The 19,422-nt window shown below is 40.7% G+C and overlaps 1 protein-coding gene across 6 annotated transcripts in view; it reads left to right on the forward strand.

Moving 5' to 3' along the window:
• The first annotated feature begins 1,039 nt into the window (after positions 1 to 1,039).
• The window catches only part of WLS (Wnt ligand secretion mediator), a 61,103-nt gene continuing 42,720 nt past the window's right edge, over positions 1,040 to 19,422 (forward strand). For 2 of the 6 annotated variants that reach the window (XM_085845536.1, XM_085845537.1), the window contains exons 1-5: positions 1,040 to 1,347; positions 1,434 to 1,549; positions 3,756 to 4,016; positions 6,829 to 6,956; positions 7,092 to 7,253. In XM_085845536.1, coding sequence (XP_085701662.1) covers positions 1,444 to 1,549; positions 3,756 to 4,016; positions 6,829 to 6,956; positions 7,092 to 7,253 — 657 coding nt within the window. In that variant the 5' untranslated portion in view covers positions 1,040 to 1,347; positions 1,434 to 1,443. The remainder of the gene's footprint in view (positions 1,348 to 1,433; positions 1,550 to 3,755; positions 4,017 to 6,828; positions 6,957 to 7,091; positions 7,254 to 19,422) is intronic. The other 4 variants (XR_015049144.1, XM_085845533.1, XM_085845535.1 and 1 more) reach the window with 4 other exon arrangements.

Below are 19,422 nucleotides of genomic sequence, written 5' to 3' on the forward strand. Positions count from 1 at the left end.
GCGAGAGATGAACCTTCAGAGTTTAGGCTTTATTCCATTTGATTGGAGCCGCTTCTGCGGGCACACCGGGGAATACAGGTTCAGCTAGGAGTACATAAGCAGTGACGTATACATGTGCGATTAATCATTGCAGAATAAATTCGCGTAAGCACGGAGTTCGATATAATCTCCATTCTCACCAGTCAATGAGCACCTTCAGTTAACGAGCATCAAGTGAACAGCCGATGTAAATGGCAATGCCCCGGGGACAACCACTCGTGCCGCAGAGACCTCCCCTTATACGCGAGACGCACAACATGTGATCCCGCGTCATGTCCCTCAATTCACCTCAATTCACCACACATGTAAGCGCCGCACAGCTGATGATTTTGACGCAATTTCCGGTTACTTCGGCCTGGATTCGGGATCAGCGAACAAATAATGTAAATCACGATTAAAAAATATTTTTGATGATGCGGGAGATATCTTTATTAAAATTAACTTTGGGAAAAAAATGATTGAATAAATAAATAAATAAACGATCACTTCTAGTCAAGAATAAAAGAAATTAAAAGTTCCGGAAAGAGTTTCAAAATCACTCCCGGTAATGTTAAATACAAAATAAATCACTTTCGGAAGTATAAAATTAACTTTGGGAAAAAATAATTTAATAAATAAATAAACACTTCCGGTCATGATTTCCCGGCATGCATCATTCCCCATGAAAAAAACCGGAAACAAAAAAAAACCAGAAACAAAACAAAAACGGAAGCAAAATGGTCATAGCCAATGACACGGATTCACAATTGGCAGGGTATTGTGTTGTTTTTGTTGTTTCCTCTGCTCTCGTGCACGCGTTAAGTAATATTCACAAGATAGAAATAAAACCCAATCGTGTTTATACACCGCACAGCGTTTAACAACAACCGGAAGCAAGACGTCTTAGCGAACGACACGGATTCCAAATAGCCAGGGGGTATTGTGTTGTTCTTGTTGTTGTTTCCTATTCTCTCACGTGCACGCGTTAAGTATTAAGCTCACTTCGTTCGCTATAATTCCAGCAATCTCTGTGTCTGTCTTTGGTTTAATCTGAAAAATCTCACCATCGGCGCCTTCAACAACGAAATAACCGCCACAAGAACTTGTTTTTCCTTTCACAATGTGAAATCAAACCGAAACCCTCGGAGTACGTACAAGGGCACGCGCCACCTCACGGCGAGTCTGTGACCGGCCGTGCGAGGGTTACCTGCCCGTTGTTGTTTTTTGGCGCGCACGTCGTCCCTCAAGGTGCTCCCTCAGGTTCCCACCGCCGGGATACCTTTTGTTCGCGAAACTTTCCCTTTCAGCCGCGACTTGGAGAAGTTTGTGGTAATCTTAACGCGGTTCCGTTTGGTTATTTCATTATTTATTGTTTTACATATATATTTATATATTTTTATTTTATTATTTCTGAGGCACGCGAGCATGGCGGGAGCGATCATCGAGAACATGAGCTCGCGAAAGCTGGGCGTGCTGGGCGTCGCGCTGCTGCTTGTACAAGCGCTGGCGTTCATGGTCGGGGGTCTTATCGGTGAGGCGACGCGAGGAGCCTCCTGAGCTTCCTTCGTGTGCACCACCTTTCACCACTTCTGCTTGCCTTTGTGTCACTGGCAGTCTCCATTTTCAGTGTCTTTCCTCTTTTACTTATTATTTATTTATCCGACCTTTCCCTCACAAATTCCACACTTCGCTCCTCCCTCGTGCTCTGCTTATTTGGTGCTCCCTTTCCTCTCATTGGAACCGAAACATATAAACTCTTGAGATTTACACAAAAAAAAAAAATGGAATTAAATATATAAATGGGTATCTTGCACATTAATTTGTTTCTGCTGGAGGGTACTTGTCTTTTGATAATCTTATTGGTCAACCTGACTTGATTTTATACATATGTATATATTCATTGTTCTGTATAATTTGAATATAATTATCTAAAAACTTAACTTTTGTCAGATAATCGATGCTGCTTCTTTCCCACGAATTTGTCTCCTTTTCCAAATGTTTCCAACGACCATCCTACCCCATCTCTTCCCTTATCGCTTATCCCATCTCCGGCCAGCTCCTTCTTCTCCACTCTTATTCCCATCCATATATTCTTTCTCCCATCCATATTTTCTTCTTCCTCCATTCTCCCATCCCTCTCATCTTCTTTCTCCCTTCTCCCATCTTCTTCTTCTTTCCCTCTCCCATCCCTATCTTCTTCCTCCTTCCCCTCTCCCATCCCCATCTTTTGCCTCCCTGCTTCCATCCCATTCTTCTTTTTCTTCTTCTTTCCTTCTCACATCCACATTTCTAACCCCTTCCTTTCAACTCCTTCCTTCCTCCCATCTCCAACTCTCCTCCAATCTTCAATTTCTTCCCTCCTTCAACTTCTTTCTCTCCCCCTCAAACACTTTCCCTGCCCCCTCCCATCTCCTTCCGTCCTCTTCCCATCACCGACTCCTTCCCCTTTTCTCCCATCACCCACTCCTTCCCCTTTTCTCCCCTCACCGGCGCCTTCCCCTTTCCTCCCATCACCGACTCCTCCCCCTTTCCTCCCATCACCAACTCCTTCCCCTTTCCTCCCATCACCAACTCCTTCCCCTTTCCTCCCATCACCAACTCCTTCCCCTTTCCTCCCATCACCGACTCCTTCCCCTTTCCTCCCATCACCAACTCCTTCCCCTTTCCTCCCATCACCAACTCCTTCCCCTTTCCTCCCATCACCAACTCCTTCCCCTTTCCTCCCATCACCGACTCCTTCCCCTTTCCTCCCATCACCGACTCCTACCCCATTCCTCCCATCACCAACTCCTTCCCCTTTCCTCCCATCACCAACTCCTTCCCCTTTCCTCCCATCACCAGCTCCTTCCCCTTTTCTCCCATCACCGACTCCTTCCCCTTTTCTCCCATCACCAACTCCTTCCCCTTTCCTCCCATCACCAACTCCTTCCCCTTTCCTCCCATCACCAACTCCTTCCCCTTTCCTCCCATCACCAACTCCTTCCCCTTTCCTCCCATCACCGACTCCTTCCCCTTTCCTCCCATCACCGACTCCTTCCCCTTTCCTCCCATCACCAACTCCTTCCCCTTTCCTCCCATCACCAACTCCTTCCCCTTTCCTCCCATCACCAACTCCTTCCCCTTTCCTCCCATCACCAACTCCTTCCCCTTTCCTCCCATCACCAACTCCTTCCCCTTTCCTCCCATCATCAACTCCTTCCCCTTTCCTCCCATCACCAACACCTTCCCCTTTCCTCCCATCACCAACTCCTTCCCCTTTCCTCCCATCACCGACTCCTTCCCCTTTCCTCCCATCACCAACTCCTTCCCCTTTCCTCCCATCACCAACTCCTTCCCCTTTCTTCCCATCACCAACTCCTTCCCCTTTCCTCCCACCACCAACTCCTTCCCCTTTCCTCCCATCACCAACTCCTTCCTCTTTCCTCCCATCACCAACTCCTTCCTCTTCACAATCTGACATTCCAAGCTTTTCTTCCTCCCTTAATGAATTGATTCCTTCCCCTTTACCTTTGTTATCCCATGTCTTTTTTTGTCCTGAATCACTGATGTTTTCCTTCCATATCTGTTTTGTTTCCTTTTTTCCAACTTACCTTCCCCTTTTTCTCTTGCTGTCTTGTTTTGAAAAAAATATTGATTTTTACTTCTTGGTTTTTTTTCTCCCTTTTTTCCTTTCCACTGTGATCCTTGCATTTTGTCTCTACTCCATTTTATTCTATTTTCTCAATGTTTATGCACAGCTCCAAGCCCCACGAATGCCAGTCACTACCTCGCAACAAAGTGCGTTCGAAGTCACCACACTGGCTGGCTCGAACCATGGGGTAGAAACTCGTGCAAAAAGGTGCGCGACTTTGGTGAGGCTACGGAGCAGCGCATTGAGGCCAGCCAGATTGTGTTTGCAGTCCACGTTCCTCAGCCTGGCTATGAGCTCAGCCCGTGGTTCCAGTACATGCTCGTGGTGCTGGACCTAGATATTCAGTACTGGGAGCAAAATAAGATTGGTAGGTGGCTTGCAGGGAAGGACTGGTGTGAAATTTCTTGGTTTGATTTAATATTTAACAATTGTGCTTCAGTAACAGTTTTAGCACAGCTTGGTTTAAGTTTTTCAAATCACTTGTTCTGTAAAGGGGAGAAAAAAAAAACAGTTATATGCTTTTTTGGGGATAGAGCCCATTCTCATGGAAGAGCTAGAACACTGAACATATCAGGACGCAACATAACAAACAATTATAACAATGAAACACATTATAATGGATTGCCAATCATAAACTCACAGGTGTTCTTCGGTTACATACAGATTGTTGAAAGTTAAAAAAAACATTTTTTTTTGCATCATTGGTTAAGAGTCCATCTACAGTCATGTGATCAGGATTGAGCCTCCCCACAGGATGTGTGGAAGGCTGAGCTGTATCCCCAAAGGGAGGGCCGAAATGAAACCACATCCCAAAGTTGAGATCACACCGAGTTACTGGGACATTAAGTAGCATACATTTCTGAGTGATTTAAAATGGCCAACTCGCTGCCCATGAAACAAGACCTGTGCTATAATGCCAATCTTTATTTAATGGTTATGTGGTGGAAATAACTAATTGTATGTTAGGTTATTTTATCTTAAACTTATCCTTATACTTAACACTGAGCTCAACATGGGATGGGGAATTTTTTCTCAAAATGTTACAGTCCACGGTGAGAGTTAGGCCGTATTGGTATGGGTGTGGTAACCGGGGCAATGAACAAGAGGCAAACCTCAACTCTTGTCCATAGTCTAATAGTTTGATGCATGGAAGAAGTCACAAAATAAGTAACGATGACGATTCGACAAATGAATCCATCAGCTAGATGGACTAAAGGCCATGATTTTTTTTTAGATCCTCGTGGAGGATCTCTAAGTTTTACTCACGTTGTTGTTCATCTTCTTCTTGTGGACTTTTTTGTTTCACAGCTGACAGTTTTCATCGAAAGTTCCTGAAACTTGGCATATATATATATATATATATATATATATATATATATATATATATATATATATGTAAAAATACCCTGCGCAGACAGTAACCATCTCTGATTTTGAAAATTCCTCCAAGAAAAAAAGTTATGACGTCAAAATATCTCCGCTAATGGAAATCGCCAAAAAAATTATCTCCGAAAGTAGGCAAGCTTTTTGAATTCTGTTTGCGGGAATCGAACAGGGCATGAGCAGAGATGAATTACCGCACATATGATACATCACTATGACGTCATATCAATTTTTATGACGTCATTCCTATTTTTTGACATTTTTTGTTTCACAACCCAGAGTTTTCATCGGATCTTCGTGAAACTTGCCATGTATATGCAGAAAGCCGACGCGCAGGCAGTAACCATCTCCGATTTTGGAAATTCTTCCTAGAAAAAAAGTTGACATCATAATATCGCCGCTAATGGAAATCGCCTTTACCATTATCTCGGAAACTAGGCAAGCTGTTTGAATTTTGTTTGCGGGAATCAAGCCGGGCATTAGCACAGATAATTTATTGCAAACCTGATACATCACAATGATGTCATATTCGTTTTTATGACGTCATCATAAAGAGGACGAGGATCTGAGCTCATTTGAGCTTGTTTTTGTTATTGATTAATTATATTTGTGGATTACAAAAGTCATGATGAACTTGCCAGATTGGCAGCTTCGTGTCAGAAAGTTTGTCATTCAAAGATGGTAGCCAAAAATTGCAAATTCACAGAGAAGCTTTTAATTGATGTTCAGGTTTCAATTTTCCACCATTTATTTTGAGATTTGGTGTGATTGCTTTTATTTTGAGATTGCTTTAAATAGTAGAACATTCAAACATTCATGTTTTTAATCACCCCCATGCACGTGAAGTGAAAAGTGGTAAAGCAATTGGTTCACTGTCTGTTGGTCCGTCTAGTCTGTCCATGTGTCGACAAATGTCAGTTTATGATTGAGGAACAACTTGGTTTCAATCATTGAATGTTGTATTTTGAACACTAATTTGGAAAACAAACCTGTAGTTTTGCAGTACTTTGTCTCTGAACTTGTACTGATTGCACATGCGCAGAGAGGAGTGAGATTTATTTCTATATTTATTTTACTCTGTCTGCCTGTCTGGAAATCAAACAAAATTGAAAATCATTCCAAACAGGAAACTCACTGTTTTTAAGGACGTAATAAAGGACACAAACAACAGGCATGGATAACTAATGTAACGTGGAAGACGGTGTTGTGGAAGACTCTGCTTCAACGGCGGTAAACTTCCGAAATTTTTGTTGTTGTTGTACGACCTTTAAAATCTTCATTTTATTTCAATTTAATGATACACATGAACACTGTAGAACACAAATCACCTTTTTGGCACTTTCAAAACCCTTCCATTTAGCTGTACTTGGACAAAATATTACATCATCACGACCAATCAAATTTTCTGCTTGCAGAGCCTGCCCATGTCCTTGTTTCTTCAGAATGTGTGGGGTAAGGTGTTCTATGAACCCTCTAGTTTAGGTCAGATGTCACTATTAAAGATAGCGGCCAAAGAGTGGCAAACGTGGGGTTCAGCCAAGAGAAATTAGATTGATTCCGGGGCTAACTCAATGAAGCCAGTAATTTTCCACTTTCATATTCAAATTTGTTTGGGGAATGTCTTGTGATGACGGGGTTATTGCTATATATATATATATATATATATATATATATATATATATATATATATATATATATATATATATATATATATATATATATATATATATATATATATATATATATATATATATATATATATATATTTCTTTCTGCTGCCTTTCTGTGTTACCAAGCAGAAGAGGGGGCGGCAGTGACACTGGATATAAGGGTAGGATATCGAGACTCGCGTGAAGAAAACTGGAAAGAAATGGTGCGTGCTATGGAGAGACGCACCCTGCAGTGCACATTCCCGTTCACCATGGTAGGAACTGGAATATCGTAGCACTTGTTAATGTTCCAATTATTTTGTAATGTATTATTTTGCAACAAATTCATCACATCCTTCAACATGTGTGCCTTTATTTCAACTGAAATCCGTTTTCCCACCCTGTATTAGACACCAGAAAACGAAGGGCGGAGATATGAATGTCAGATGATGCCTTTCTTGGAGTTGGGTAGCCTTGGACACAAGTTCTACTTATTCAACATTCGCCTCCCTGTCATCGAGAGAAGCAGGCTGAATATGGGTATTGGTGCTATTGAAGATCTCAGTCTGGTGGTAAGCTTAGCACACATACACTAGTGGGGCATGCTTGTGGACTGCAAGTAGATACTTGGGTGTATTCTACTTGCAGACAATGAATACAAGCTTTATATATTTGATGAAAGGGATCTTTACTTTTTGTAATGTTGATTTAATTTAGGTTGGTAGCAATAGGTTGTGAGAGGGATATCAATTCTACGTTTGATCTTGGTTCAATTCCCGACGTGACGGTAAATGCAGTGCAGTACCGTATAACAGTCATTATGCATGCTTCTCAGAGATGATGATGATGAAGAAGGTATGGGGTAAAAAATGCTGCTGCAAAGTATGTTCCGTTTTCATAAAACCGAAATTCTGTCTCTCTAACTTGCAACGAGGCAGGTCCAAGCAAGTCTCACCCAGCTGAGTGTCCCCACTCCTTTTCCTCAGTGGCGTCCCTCCGTGGTGTATTTTGCCACGAGGATGATGCAAAAATGCAGGAATAATAAAAGGATTATTTTGATGTTTGGATAATTAATTTTGGCAATATAATGTGGATGTTGATTTTTAAAATTTTTTTTTTAATGTTTTTAATATATAGCCTTCTGTCTGTTCCTCTTGCCAGGACAGTCTCCCAATGGTAAATCCTCCCTTCTGGACTTGGTGATGACTAACTTTGCTGCACATGTCTCCTCCTCTTCCTCTGCTCCAATTGTTTCATCTGATCATGTGCTTGTGAAAGTCAACATCTCTGGCTATTCTCTAAGAGCTGCCTCAATGTCAGGCAGATTGGCAGGGACTGCAAGCAGGGGCATTCCATGTCAAGTGTACACACCCTCCCGACACTAATACCTCATTTTCTCCCCATATGTTGGTCATTTATTCACTTGGGTGAAAAAACAAAATACCAACTTTCAGACCTGGGGGCCCATCGGGGCCCATTTTAGGGCCCCCTCAAATTTGGGTGCCCCCGGCTGCCCCACACTCTTCCAGAGGCCATGTCACAGGTTGTAGTGGTCCGATTTGGCTCATCTTGGTTTCAAAATGCTCGTAAAAGCGAGATCTTTCGAATCGCGTAAAGTAAAATCACTCCGAAACAGTAATTCAAAAAGTTATAGTTTGGGGCGCCCTTTGACCTTGGGCCCCCTCTCCCCAGCCAAACCGATGGTCCCGATTTTTTTCGTGTGAGAATACCCCTTCATATACTCCAACACCTCAGCATAAATGAAAATGGGATCTCAATGGGTTCAAGTGTGATGATGGTTTTATTCTTCGGGGACTCGGGTGCTGGACACACAATACGCCACAATACATAGCACAATATTTGAACACAAGATTTCCAATACACTATATCAGTATATTGTACATACATTTTCCACATGCACATGCAGGAACTGGAAGCGATACTAGTACGAGTAAGAGTTTTTCCTCGCATATTATAGTCAAGATTTTTTGCCAACCAATGTATTATTTGACAGCTGTGTTTCTTTTTTACTGATTGTGTTGGTTCTACCTGTAGCAGTTTTTGGTTCTATGGAAAGAAGTATATCAGAAATGTCTAAAATGCAGTGATCTCCAATGTCAGGAAAAAAGAAACTATTTGCGGGCCCGTTTGGATGAAGAAAATTCACTTTCACTTCATGAATGTCCTGAAAGGCTTCCATGATGCAGGCAAGCCACCATTTTCCATCATTGTGCGCTTCCAGATTTCGTTCTTCCTCGTCATACGCTTCTTGGATCCCGTAACTGAACTTCATTTCATTGAAACCATTTTCAGCAAAGGCGAAAAGATCTTTTGGAGAAATAATTTGACTGTTGTAAGGTCTACGCAGGCTCTCACATGTTGCTTCTCGTTTGACTGTACCTCCCACGCCATCTGATGGGCCCTTGCCATGACTTGTGGCAAAAAATGCCATTCTGCATCCAATACCATACTCTGATTTGTGACGACATAGGTTTATGAAGGCTTTGCAATTCTTATATTGGCCAGCGCAACCGTCTGAGAAATAGTAAAGTTTCTTTACATTTCCAAAGCTGGATTTCAAGTGTTCAATGAGCATTCTTTGGAAGAGGTGGACTGAGACAACGTCGTGAGTATTGCATTCTGATATAATCATGAATGAATCGTGGTTTAATTTGCCATCGTCCGATTTGAAATAGTAAAACCAGTGGTGAATTGTCGCTTGAGAGCAGTTACAATGGAATCCTTGGGCCGCATCCTGTACGACAAACGAATAGTTCCCTGAGAAGTCTCCAATAATGACAAATTCTCCTTCACCGATTTCGTCTTTCTTATTTTTCAGAAACTGAGATTGGGCCTTGGCAATGAAGTCGTGTCTCACTATTTTCACCATGCGTTGACAGAATTGATAAATGAATTCTTCCAAAGGCAGGACCATGGAGCTCAGTTCAGATCTGTCAGTGGATTTCTACCGTTTAAACTGAATTTCATCAATATCCTCTAGTTCATAAGCATTCAGTCGCTCGGCTTTGAAGTCTTCAATTGATGGGCAACTTTCACAAGTTCTGAAGTAACATGCCGGTTGTGCTGGGTTACAAACTATGCGTGCTATCACATGATGATAGCTGGGAAGTTTAGCTATCTGTGGCATTTTGGAACCAAACATCATGAGTTTCACATTTTGATGTATCGTACATACACATACACTGTGTGTACCGCCTGAACTGGCCAGGACACACGTGGCGTACCGCCTGAACCGGCCAGGGACGGAGCGTGGCGAACTTCGCGAATCCAACTTTCAAGCCAGGGTTCTTCTCTTTGAATTTCTGAAACAGTTTCTTGAGATTGTTTAGTACCAGGCGCTTTTGAATTTTGTCTTTTCCATGTTCATTCCTGACCATCACACAGTCCTTTTTTCCCGGCATTATTCGGCTGATTTCATCACTTCGGTAAAATTTGGTTACGGCGGATTTCACTTCGTCAGGCTATATTTTACCCTGTTTGGGATTTGGAGACAATAGCATACCATTTTCTTTCTCTAAATTTTTGGCTTGCACTGCCATTCTTTGGGAGCAACTGAATTCACTCATCATCCCTCTGATGCTAATATTCCTAGCAAATATTGTCAGTATACGTATTTGCTCTGAACGGCTCAAAACAACGTATTTTTCTTTCAGGCTTTTGATCACCTCTGGCATGCAGTTTTCATCACATTTTGACGCTGTATTTTGTGTTTTCGCCGCAATGCTTGGTCGAGCAACTAGTTCTAATTTCTTTCGCACAGAATCTTCCACTTTACTTCGCTTTTCAGGAACGTACCCTGGGTTCCTTTCCGCTTTTCGTTTGTCAAATGGGCTTTCGCCTATCATCGATAACGACTGGTTTAATAGGTCAACTTCTGCTTCTCGCTCAAAAACCTCCTCGTCCTCATCTGTCGAAATAGATTCTACAATGCCTTCGATTGTACCTTCTGATGATAATTTCGAACTGGTCGAAGATGATTCTTCAATACGCTCTGGTGATAACTGAGAAAGTTTTTTTTTTCTGCACGAAGTACAAAGTCTGTCATCTTTTTTTCACCTTTGAAGAAAATTTCATCAACATATCATTTGACACATAGAACCTGGTGTTGGCGCAGTGGTTAGGGCAGCGGCTTGGGATCCAAAAGGTCCTGAGTTCAAGCCCCGTTGGGCCACTGAATTAATACACCAGGGGGTTGACTCAGCCTGTGATCCTTCCGAGGTCGGCGAAATGAGTACCAGTGTACTGGGCCGGTGTATACCCCGGTCAAAATAGGTGTACCATTTCCCTGTGTCGTAAGAGGCGACCAGGGTTGCGTCAGGAAGGGCATCCGGCGTAAAACATGTGCCAAATCGCTATGCGGATCATAACGGACAATCCGCTGTGGCGACCCCTAACGGGAGTAGCCGAAAGAAGATCATTTGACACATTGCGAAGATCTTTTTGTTGTTTCGTTTTATGGCAGCTGAACGGATCGCAACAGTATTTTCGGAACTCCTTTCGATCTTCAGTCAGGATACTTACTGCAAAGTATGCAAAAACTGAGATTATCCCATTTATAACTTAATTCGATGATGGTTATACAAAAAATGTAAACTTAAAAATCAATAGACACAATAGGCAGAATAATTTTTCATAAATGATGCAATATATATATATATATATATATATATATATATATATATATATATAATAGTCCAGAGATGATGATTGTCAATTTCAGACATAAAGTCGCCTGCCAGCAGGTGACGTCATTGGAACGATGACGGCAAGCGTCGCCCAATGTTGAATCAAGAATTAGTGATATGTGGACCCCGAACAATAAAACCATCATCACACTAGAGTGGGGCGAATATACTGATTCTGGCTCACTTTTCCCCATGTAAATGAATGGGGGATTTTCAGCGATTCATTTTTTTTTTTCCCGAAAAAGTAAACCCCCTTTTTATCACAAGGTATATTTATTTGTCTCCCCTTTTAACCAAGTTCCTTGACTTTGCAAGAAGTCATGGACTTAGGGTGGCTGGTTCATGGTTTCAGCGCCCGCAAGCTCATCGCTGGACTTGGTATTCCAATGTTGGCGGTGTGGCAAAGGAGATTGACCATGTCCTCATTGACGGTCGTTGGAGGATGATCCAGAACTGCAGGGTCTACCGGAGTGCTCAGTTCCTCAATACTGACCACAGGCTTGTTGTAGCAACTCTAAAGCTGCACCTTAAATCCTGGAAAATGGTAACATCCCAGCCTAGGCTGGATGTTTGCAAGCTCAGGGATGAGAGAGTAGCTGAGGAGTTTGCGAACAGGCCGAGTGGACACTTGGGGGGGGTCTGGGTGCTTTGGGGGGTCCTGAAGAGTTGTGGAGTGCCTTCAAGACCACCATCCTTGATGTTGCCGGTGTATGTCTTGGAGCTCACCGCAGGGCAAAGAAGAATTTTCTCTCAAGGGACACTGGATACCATTGACCAGAGTCGCAGGGCCAGGCTGAATGGCAGAGCTGAGCTGTTCAGGGAGCTGAGGCGTAAAACTGTACGTGCACTGAGGGTGGACAAGGAGGCCTATGTGCGAGGAATCTGTGAGGGGGTAGAGCATCACCTGTGGACAGGTGATTCTCGTCCCGCTTACAGGGGAATTAGCGCATTACGTTCATCCAAGCCCATCCCTCGGAGCACTACAGTTCGAGCAGAGAGTGGTAGGCTCTTGACAGAGGAGTCTGAAGTGAAGGCCCGCTGGGCCGGTTACTTTGAGCGGTTGTACCAGGCTGATCCCCCAGCTGTCGAGTTGGACGTCAAGGGTGTTACAATCCCTGTTGCTGACTCTCGAATCAACTGTGGTCCACCTTCGCTTGTGGAAACACGGGCTGCGGTGAACCAGTTGAAACGGGACAAAGCTCCAGGGATCTGTGGCGTCCATGCTGAACTTCTCAAGGCTGGTGGAAATGCTGCACTCGTGTCGTTGTATGCAGTTTTGTGCTCTGCCTGGAACACAGGCATCATCCCAACTGACTGGAAGAGGGGCCTTGTTGTCCCTCTCTGGAAAGGGAAGGGTGATCGCCAAGACTGCAACAACTACCGAGGGGTGACGCTGCTCTCAGTGCCGGGCAAGGTCTTTGCTCGGATAATTCTTGATAGGGTTCGCCACCATCTGCTTGAGCACCAGCGTCCAGAGCAGTCAGGCCTTACACCAAAGAGGTCAACGATTGACTGTAACCTTGCCCTTCGTGTCCTCACCGACCTCAGACGAGAGTTTCGGCAGGGGCTGCTTGCAGCCTATGTTGATCTCTGTAAAGCGTTCGATCCAGTGAATCGGGATGTCCTCTGGAGGATTCTTGGTCTTCGTGGGGTGCCACCAAAACTGATCGATCTGATGTCTGAACTCTACTCTGGTACTGAGAGTGCTGTGAAGTGTGGTGGTACCATCTCTGACTTATTTCCAGTTGTTACTGGAGTTCGTCAGGGGTGTGTACTGGCCCCCACACTTTTCAGCACTTGTATGGACTGGATTTTAGGGAGGATGTCGGAGAGATCTAGCTGCGGTGCATCGTTTGGGAATGTTAAGATCTCGGACCTTGATTTTGCAGATGATGCAGTCATCTTTGCGGAGACTTTAGACATCCTTTTGGGGGCCCTCGAGGTGCTGAATGAGGAGTCGGAGCCGCTGGGATTACGGGTTTCTTGGGTCAAAACTAAGATCCAGGCTTTCGGTGACATCTTGGATGCTGCTGTCCTGTCTGTGTCTGTTTGTGGTGAGGATGTTGAGGTCGTGGAGAGATTCACTTACCTTGGCAGTGATATTGATGCCTCTGCTGGCTGCGAGTCAGAGGTCAATAGACATCTGGGTCGAGCCTGGGGAGTCATGGATTCACTGGATCATGGGTTGTGGCGCTGCCGGTACCTGTGCGGGAGGACGAAAGTCCGAGTCTTCAGGTCCTTGGTACTTCCAGTCTTGCTATATGGATGCGAGACTTGGACTCTGACCAAGGATCTGAGACGGAGACTTAATTCCTTTGGTACCAGGTCTCTTCGGAGAATCCTTGGCTATCGCTGGTCGGATTTTGTGTCCAACGAGCGGTTGCTGAGAGAAACTCGGATGAGATTTGTTACCTGCATAGTCCGTGAGCGTCAGTTGCGGCTGTATGGACATGTGGCTCGTTTTCCTGATGCTGATCCTGCTCACCAGATTCTCTCAGCGAGGGAGTCTCATGAGTGGAGGAGGCCAGTGGGCCAACCACATCCCTCGTGGTTGCAGCAGGTTGACCATCTCAAGGAGATGGGGATGGGCCTGGCATCTGCCTGGGGGATGGCCAGACGGAGGCCCCTGGAGTACCGGCGGAAAGTGGACGCAGCGACGCGCTGTTCTGGCACATGCTCCCATACCTGACCTGACCTGACCTTTTAACCTTTGGACACTCTTTTTCAAATAACCAATGCATATTGTTTCGCTCACTCATTGAACCTATAAAGATTTGTTCATTCTCAAATTCCTTCAATAGTTTAATTTTCTTTGCACAATAATCCCCATCTAAAATATTTAAAAATAAAACATTTGAATCTTTATATTTTTTAAGATACCCTTTTTGTGCCATTACAAAATGATAAACTTCTCTAAATGCTCTTGTTTGACCACCTCCTGAGCCACATATCATTTTGAGATTATAGTAAATTGTTTTTTCATTGTTCAATTGATAACCATCAAAGTTTTCAGTCCATTCAAGGATATTAATTTTTTTCTTTACATCCTCTAACTTGCTAGTTTTTAAATTGATTCGCTTATTTGTTTTATTTACCTTTGTTTTAGTTATTTTTTCAATAAGACTTATTTGATATTTTCACATTCATTATGTTTTCCATTTATATACCAAGACTGAGATTTTCTCCACTCTTTGGTTTGATTAATACTTGGTTTGACCATTTAAATATTGTGAAGAAACGTGGCGGTAGCCCTTAAAAAACCCTAACGCATCTTCCCATCGTTAAAACACAATCTATTCTATACACTCTATCATACAATATCCATATGGAACACAATCTATTCCATTATCTAAAATAAATCTCTTATCATCAAAGGCTCCTCATGCCTTTTTATTTACTTCTTTACTATATATGTTATGTTTATAACTTCTTATTGTATTCATTTTCCTATATTCTTCTTTCTTATTCATCAAACAATTATAATAATTTCTAAAAGTTATTGATTTCTTTATTACATATTTCTTTATTCCCTTTAACCTCTTATCAATCTGATCACCATACTTATAAGCATATGCCTTTGCTCTCTCTCCAATAAACTAACTCATTACTTTTCCACCCAACTCATCCTTAAGCTTAGATTTGATGCGAGGTAGGCTCGTGGTGTTCCCATAAACTTGTAAGAATCTCGAAACCTAATACGAGTTAAAGGTTTTGTGAATATCATTTTTGTAAATGAAATATACTTTTGACTTGTGTTTGTTATGGCAGAAATATTCCCTGGTGTTTTTGAAAGTTCATTTATAAATTGATGTGTATTATAGTTGGCGCTGTTGTGAAGAAAGTCTGGAATAAAAGAAGGAAATTTATAATTAAGATTACAACAAGAATGAGCGGGACCTCTATATTTACCAGTAAGATGACAATGATCCCTAACTTTAGACTCCTCAATTTCCCCCTCACAAATGTGACAGATATTGTTCTTTCTAAATTCTAATTTTTCTTCTTCGGTTAATTTCATCGGTTCATTTGTTTCTTTCATTAATTTAGTTCGTCTTATACAATCCTTTTCTAATCGTTTTACAAACTCTTGTGAAGCTTTTTTTCCACTATAATGTTCAAGTTTATTATACTTTTCTCCAACAGATGATTTGATATCATAACAGAAACCACAAGGAATATGTTTTTGATATTTATTTGTGTATGATTCTTTTGGATTCGGAGAAGCAGTATTTATCTTTTTTAGGATACATTCAAAATCGGCGTATATCACAAATGGGTGCATGATAGATTTATTATAATCTTCAAAAGAAATCTTTTCACCAGATTTAGGCATTGTAATTACAGCTGATTTATGATTACTACAATATTTTGAATGTTGTTCTAATCGTTCTTTTGTATGAAATGAATTAAGACATCGCTTACAAGGATATATTTTGTTTGCTGTTCTGAATACCTGAGAAGAGATTAATCTTGATAAATTATTGATGTATGTATAATGTGAATTATTTGCAACACTAAAATATAAAAGATCAATGTGTGTTTCTTCATTTTTATAGTTGTTTGAAATTTTTAATATTTGAACTTTGTTTGTATCCATTAATCCAGAAACATTAATAGAAAGATTATTCTTTTTCTCAAATTTAGGAATATCTGTTCGTGGCATGGGAATTTAAAATCTTTAATGTCCAAGGTATTCTCATATTTAATATATTGTTTTACTCTTTCTGAATTACAATTTGGTGGATGTAAGTGAGCAAGAACAGACCAGAGAAAACATTTATTATCATTGTTCTTAATATTAACAACTGCCTTCTTTAGTTTTATTTCTTTTGGTAATTCAATATAAGAAGAAGAAGCTTTAAGAGGGTTTGATTTTAGAATATGTCTCTAAAAAGATCATTTTAAAAAATATTCAATCCACTTCCTACCACTGTATTATCAACATCCTCCTCTTGTCTTGATAGTCTATATTAATATTTCGGCATGCCCCTTTCTTTGTTCCACCATCAGATTTTTGTTACTGCATGAAATGAAACAAGCTTTGACATATATATAGTAATGATATTATTGTCTTCCTTAAGAGGCCCCTCAAAATTTGTTTTGATGATTATGGTAGTTAAATCTTATTATTATCTATATTAATATTTCGGCACACCCCTTTTTTTGTTCCACCATCAGATTTTTGTTCCTGCATGAAATGAAACAAGCTTTTACATATATAGTAAGCTGATGGTGGAACAAAAAAGGAGCGTGCCAAAATATTAACATAGATGATATTATTGTCTTCCTTAAGAGGCCTCTCAAAATTCGTTTTGATGATTATGGTAGTTAAATCTTATTACTATATTATATTAATATTTTGGCACGCCCCTTTTTTTGTTCCACCATAAGATTTTTGTTCCTGCATGAAATGAAACAAGCTTTGACATATACAGTAATGATATTATTGTCCTCTTAAAGAGGCCCCTCAAAATTAGTTTTGATGATTATGGTAGTTCAACAGTTCATTTTCTCCATTTGCAAAATGGGAGGAATTATTGCACCAAAAAGAAATAAAAATGTTTCCCATTTTTTAGAGGACCACTGAGATGAGTTCGTAAAACCTTTTGTAGAGTGTTATTATTAATCACTATACGACATAGTAAATTGCTCATGTTATTGAGCTGTCAATAAGCTATCAATCATAGACATATAATAAACTCACTTGAGTATTCATATCTCTATTTCAATGCGTAATATCAAGCGGTACCTTCATGATGACATAATAAAACCGGTCTCGATGTCCGTCCGTCCGTATATCTGTTCACAATCAAACCGATCGTGATGCATTTTAAGGCTTTCCGAGAGCTTTGGAGAGATTACCTGCACTCCCGCACGGTGCTGTTTTTATTATTCCTACTGCATTTCATTAGAACATGGATCGTGGATGCATGCGCAGATCCCAGGAGAACATCTATAGCTGTACAGAACAATTCATATTATCGATGGATAAAAATGATATTTAATTAATATTATAATAAATTGTTTATTTAAAATATCTTCAAATTTTGTGAGTTTTTAGTTTGTTGTGAAATATTAGGTCCTCGGGTCTCCGCATAGTGGCGTACAGGCTTCAGTCAAACTTCTGTTTACTACCGTAGAAAATCACAGAACCATCCGATCGACATGCTCTTAACAGTTTCAGAATCAGCTAAAATCTACAAGATATGAATATGTAGACGAAACTGATCCTGCCAGCTAAAATCTACAAGATATGAATATGTACACGAAACTGATGCGGCCTTTTGGATCACTTTAAAGTAGGGTGCCCTGTAATTTTAATGCGCTCTCTGGATCCTCCGGAACTCACGAATGGTACACGTTGTGTAGTCACTAAATTACGTGGTAATGTCATCGAAGTGGTGCTACTGCGGGGACAGTCGAAGGGGAAAACCTGAATGATAATCAATGGATAAAAATGATGCAATATATTGTTTAAAATACATTCATGCTATCTGTCTTTTACCATATGTTGCCAGTGACGCCCGTCCAAGATGGGCACCTTCACGAGTTCTTCATAAACCCCACTATTCAAAAAATCTTGAAATGATGTTATAAAATGAAGATCTGTTCTCATATAAGGAGTTTGTTCTTCATCTTGTCTTTTCATATTCATTTTCACTCCCATATAAAACTTTAAAGTTTTCATTTCTTTTAATGTCTTTCTAATAACTTTTTCAACATCAGGTTTCACTATTTCAATTGATTCAGCTATTGATGATGGACCGGGTTCTCCAAATTGAAAAATCCTTATTTTTATATGCCCTTTAAATGCCCCATCAGTGTTTTCAATATAATAGTCTCCCTTGACTTTAAACTCATTTTTCTTGTGTTTTTGTGATTGAAGATGTCTATTATAACTACTCTTCAAAACATCCTTTGAGCAGATATCACAATGTTTTCTTTCCAACTCAAGAGGAGATATTTGATGAAATAGATTAAATGTGTGTTTGTTGGTTCGAAGGTGTTTTTTTTATAATGTTTATTTTCGTGATTACAAACATTGCAGTACGTTGTATTCACCATATTTATATAATAAAACTTTACTTAAACTAAAATTTTCTTGATGAAAATTTCGTTTAATTCATAGGTTAATCTGTGCTTAAAACCGTTTTATCCTCCAACTTTTTTCACTTTATAAATACAATGTTTCAAGACTCAAAAGACGAGTTTCAATCGATCTATTCATTTGTAAAAGATACTGAGAAATATGTCAAGGATGTAAAATTGAACAAAGATAAATATAACAACTATTGGATAAAAACAATTATGGTGGATAAGATGAGTTCTTCAATTTCCTTCAGTGGAAGGGCTTTAAGTATACCTGGTAGAACATCAATTAAAGTATCTCTAACAAAAGTTTCTCCTCTCCTTCTGGTAATATATTCAAAAATAGAAAAAGCAATGAAACAAGAAAAAGTATCAAAAAACAAAAACCTTATGGATGAAGCTTTAGAAAGAAAAGATAAGACCATCTGTAATATGCAAGGAGAAATTTGTATTTTTTTCAACAACCCTAAAGATGTAAATCCTGATGAAATAAAGGATGTTAATATATCAGGTGAAATGACATTTCGTTCAATAGTAGTTTAGGATCATTTTAAAATTACCTTTAATAGAAAAAAATGTTGTAGTTGAATCTGGTAATGAAAAAAAAGTACATAGATATCGATGGTAATATTATTAAATATGAGTCAATATGCAACTGAAAGTGTAGATGAATTTCAGTTTAAGTAAAGTTTTACTTTATAAATATTGTTGCGAATTCGCGCCCGCCGGCGTGCTGACGGCCACGTGACTCGAATCACGGCACGTCACCTACCGGACGGACAATTCAGTCGTGACCCTCTCGGACCAACGCCGGGAGCTAGTCACGGGTGGGGGTTTAACCTCACCATGATCGTGCCAATTGCCCACCCACGCAGGATAGGGTTGCTCGCCATATTCGATCGACCTAAGTACCTGCGCGAATGGTCGACCGGGCGATCGCACCACG

The sequence above is a fragment of the Eptatretus burgeri genome, chromosome 11 (assembly GCF_056783735.1).
Source record: "Eptatretus burgeri isolate ZD-2024b chromosome 11, Ebu_testis_v1, whole genome shotgun sequence".
Lineage (NCBI taxonomy): Eukaryota > Metazoa > Chordata > Myxini > Myxiniformes > Myxinidae > Eptatretus > Eptatretus burgeri.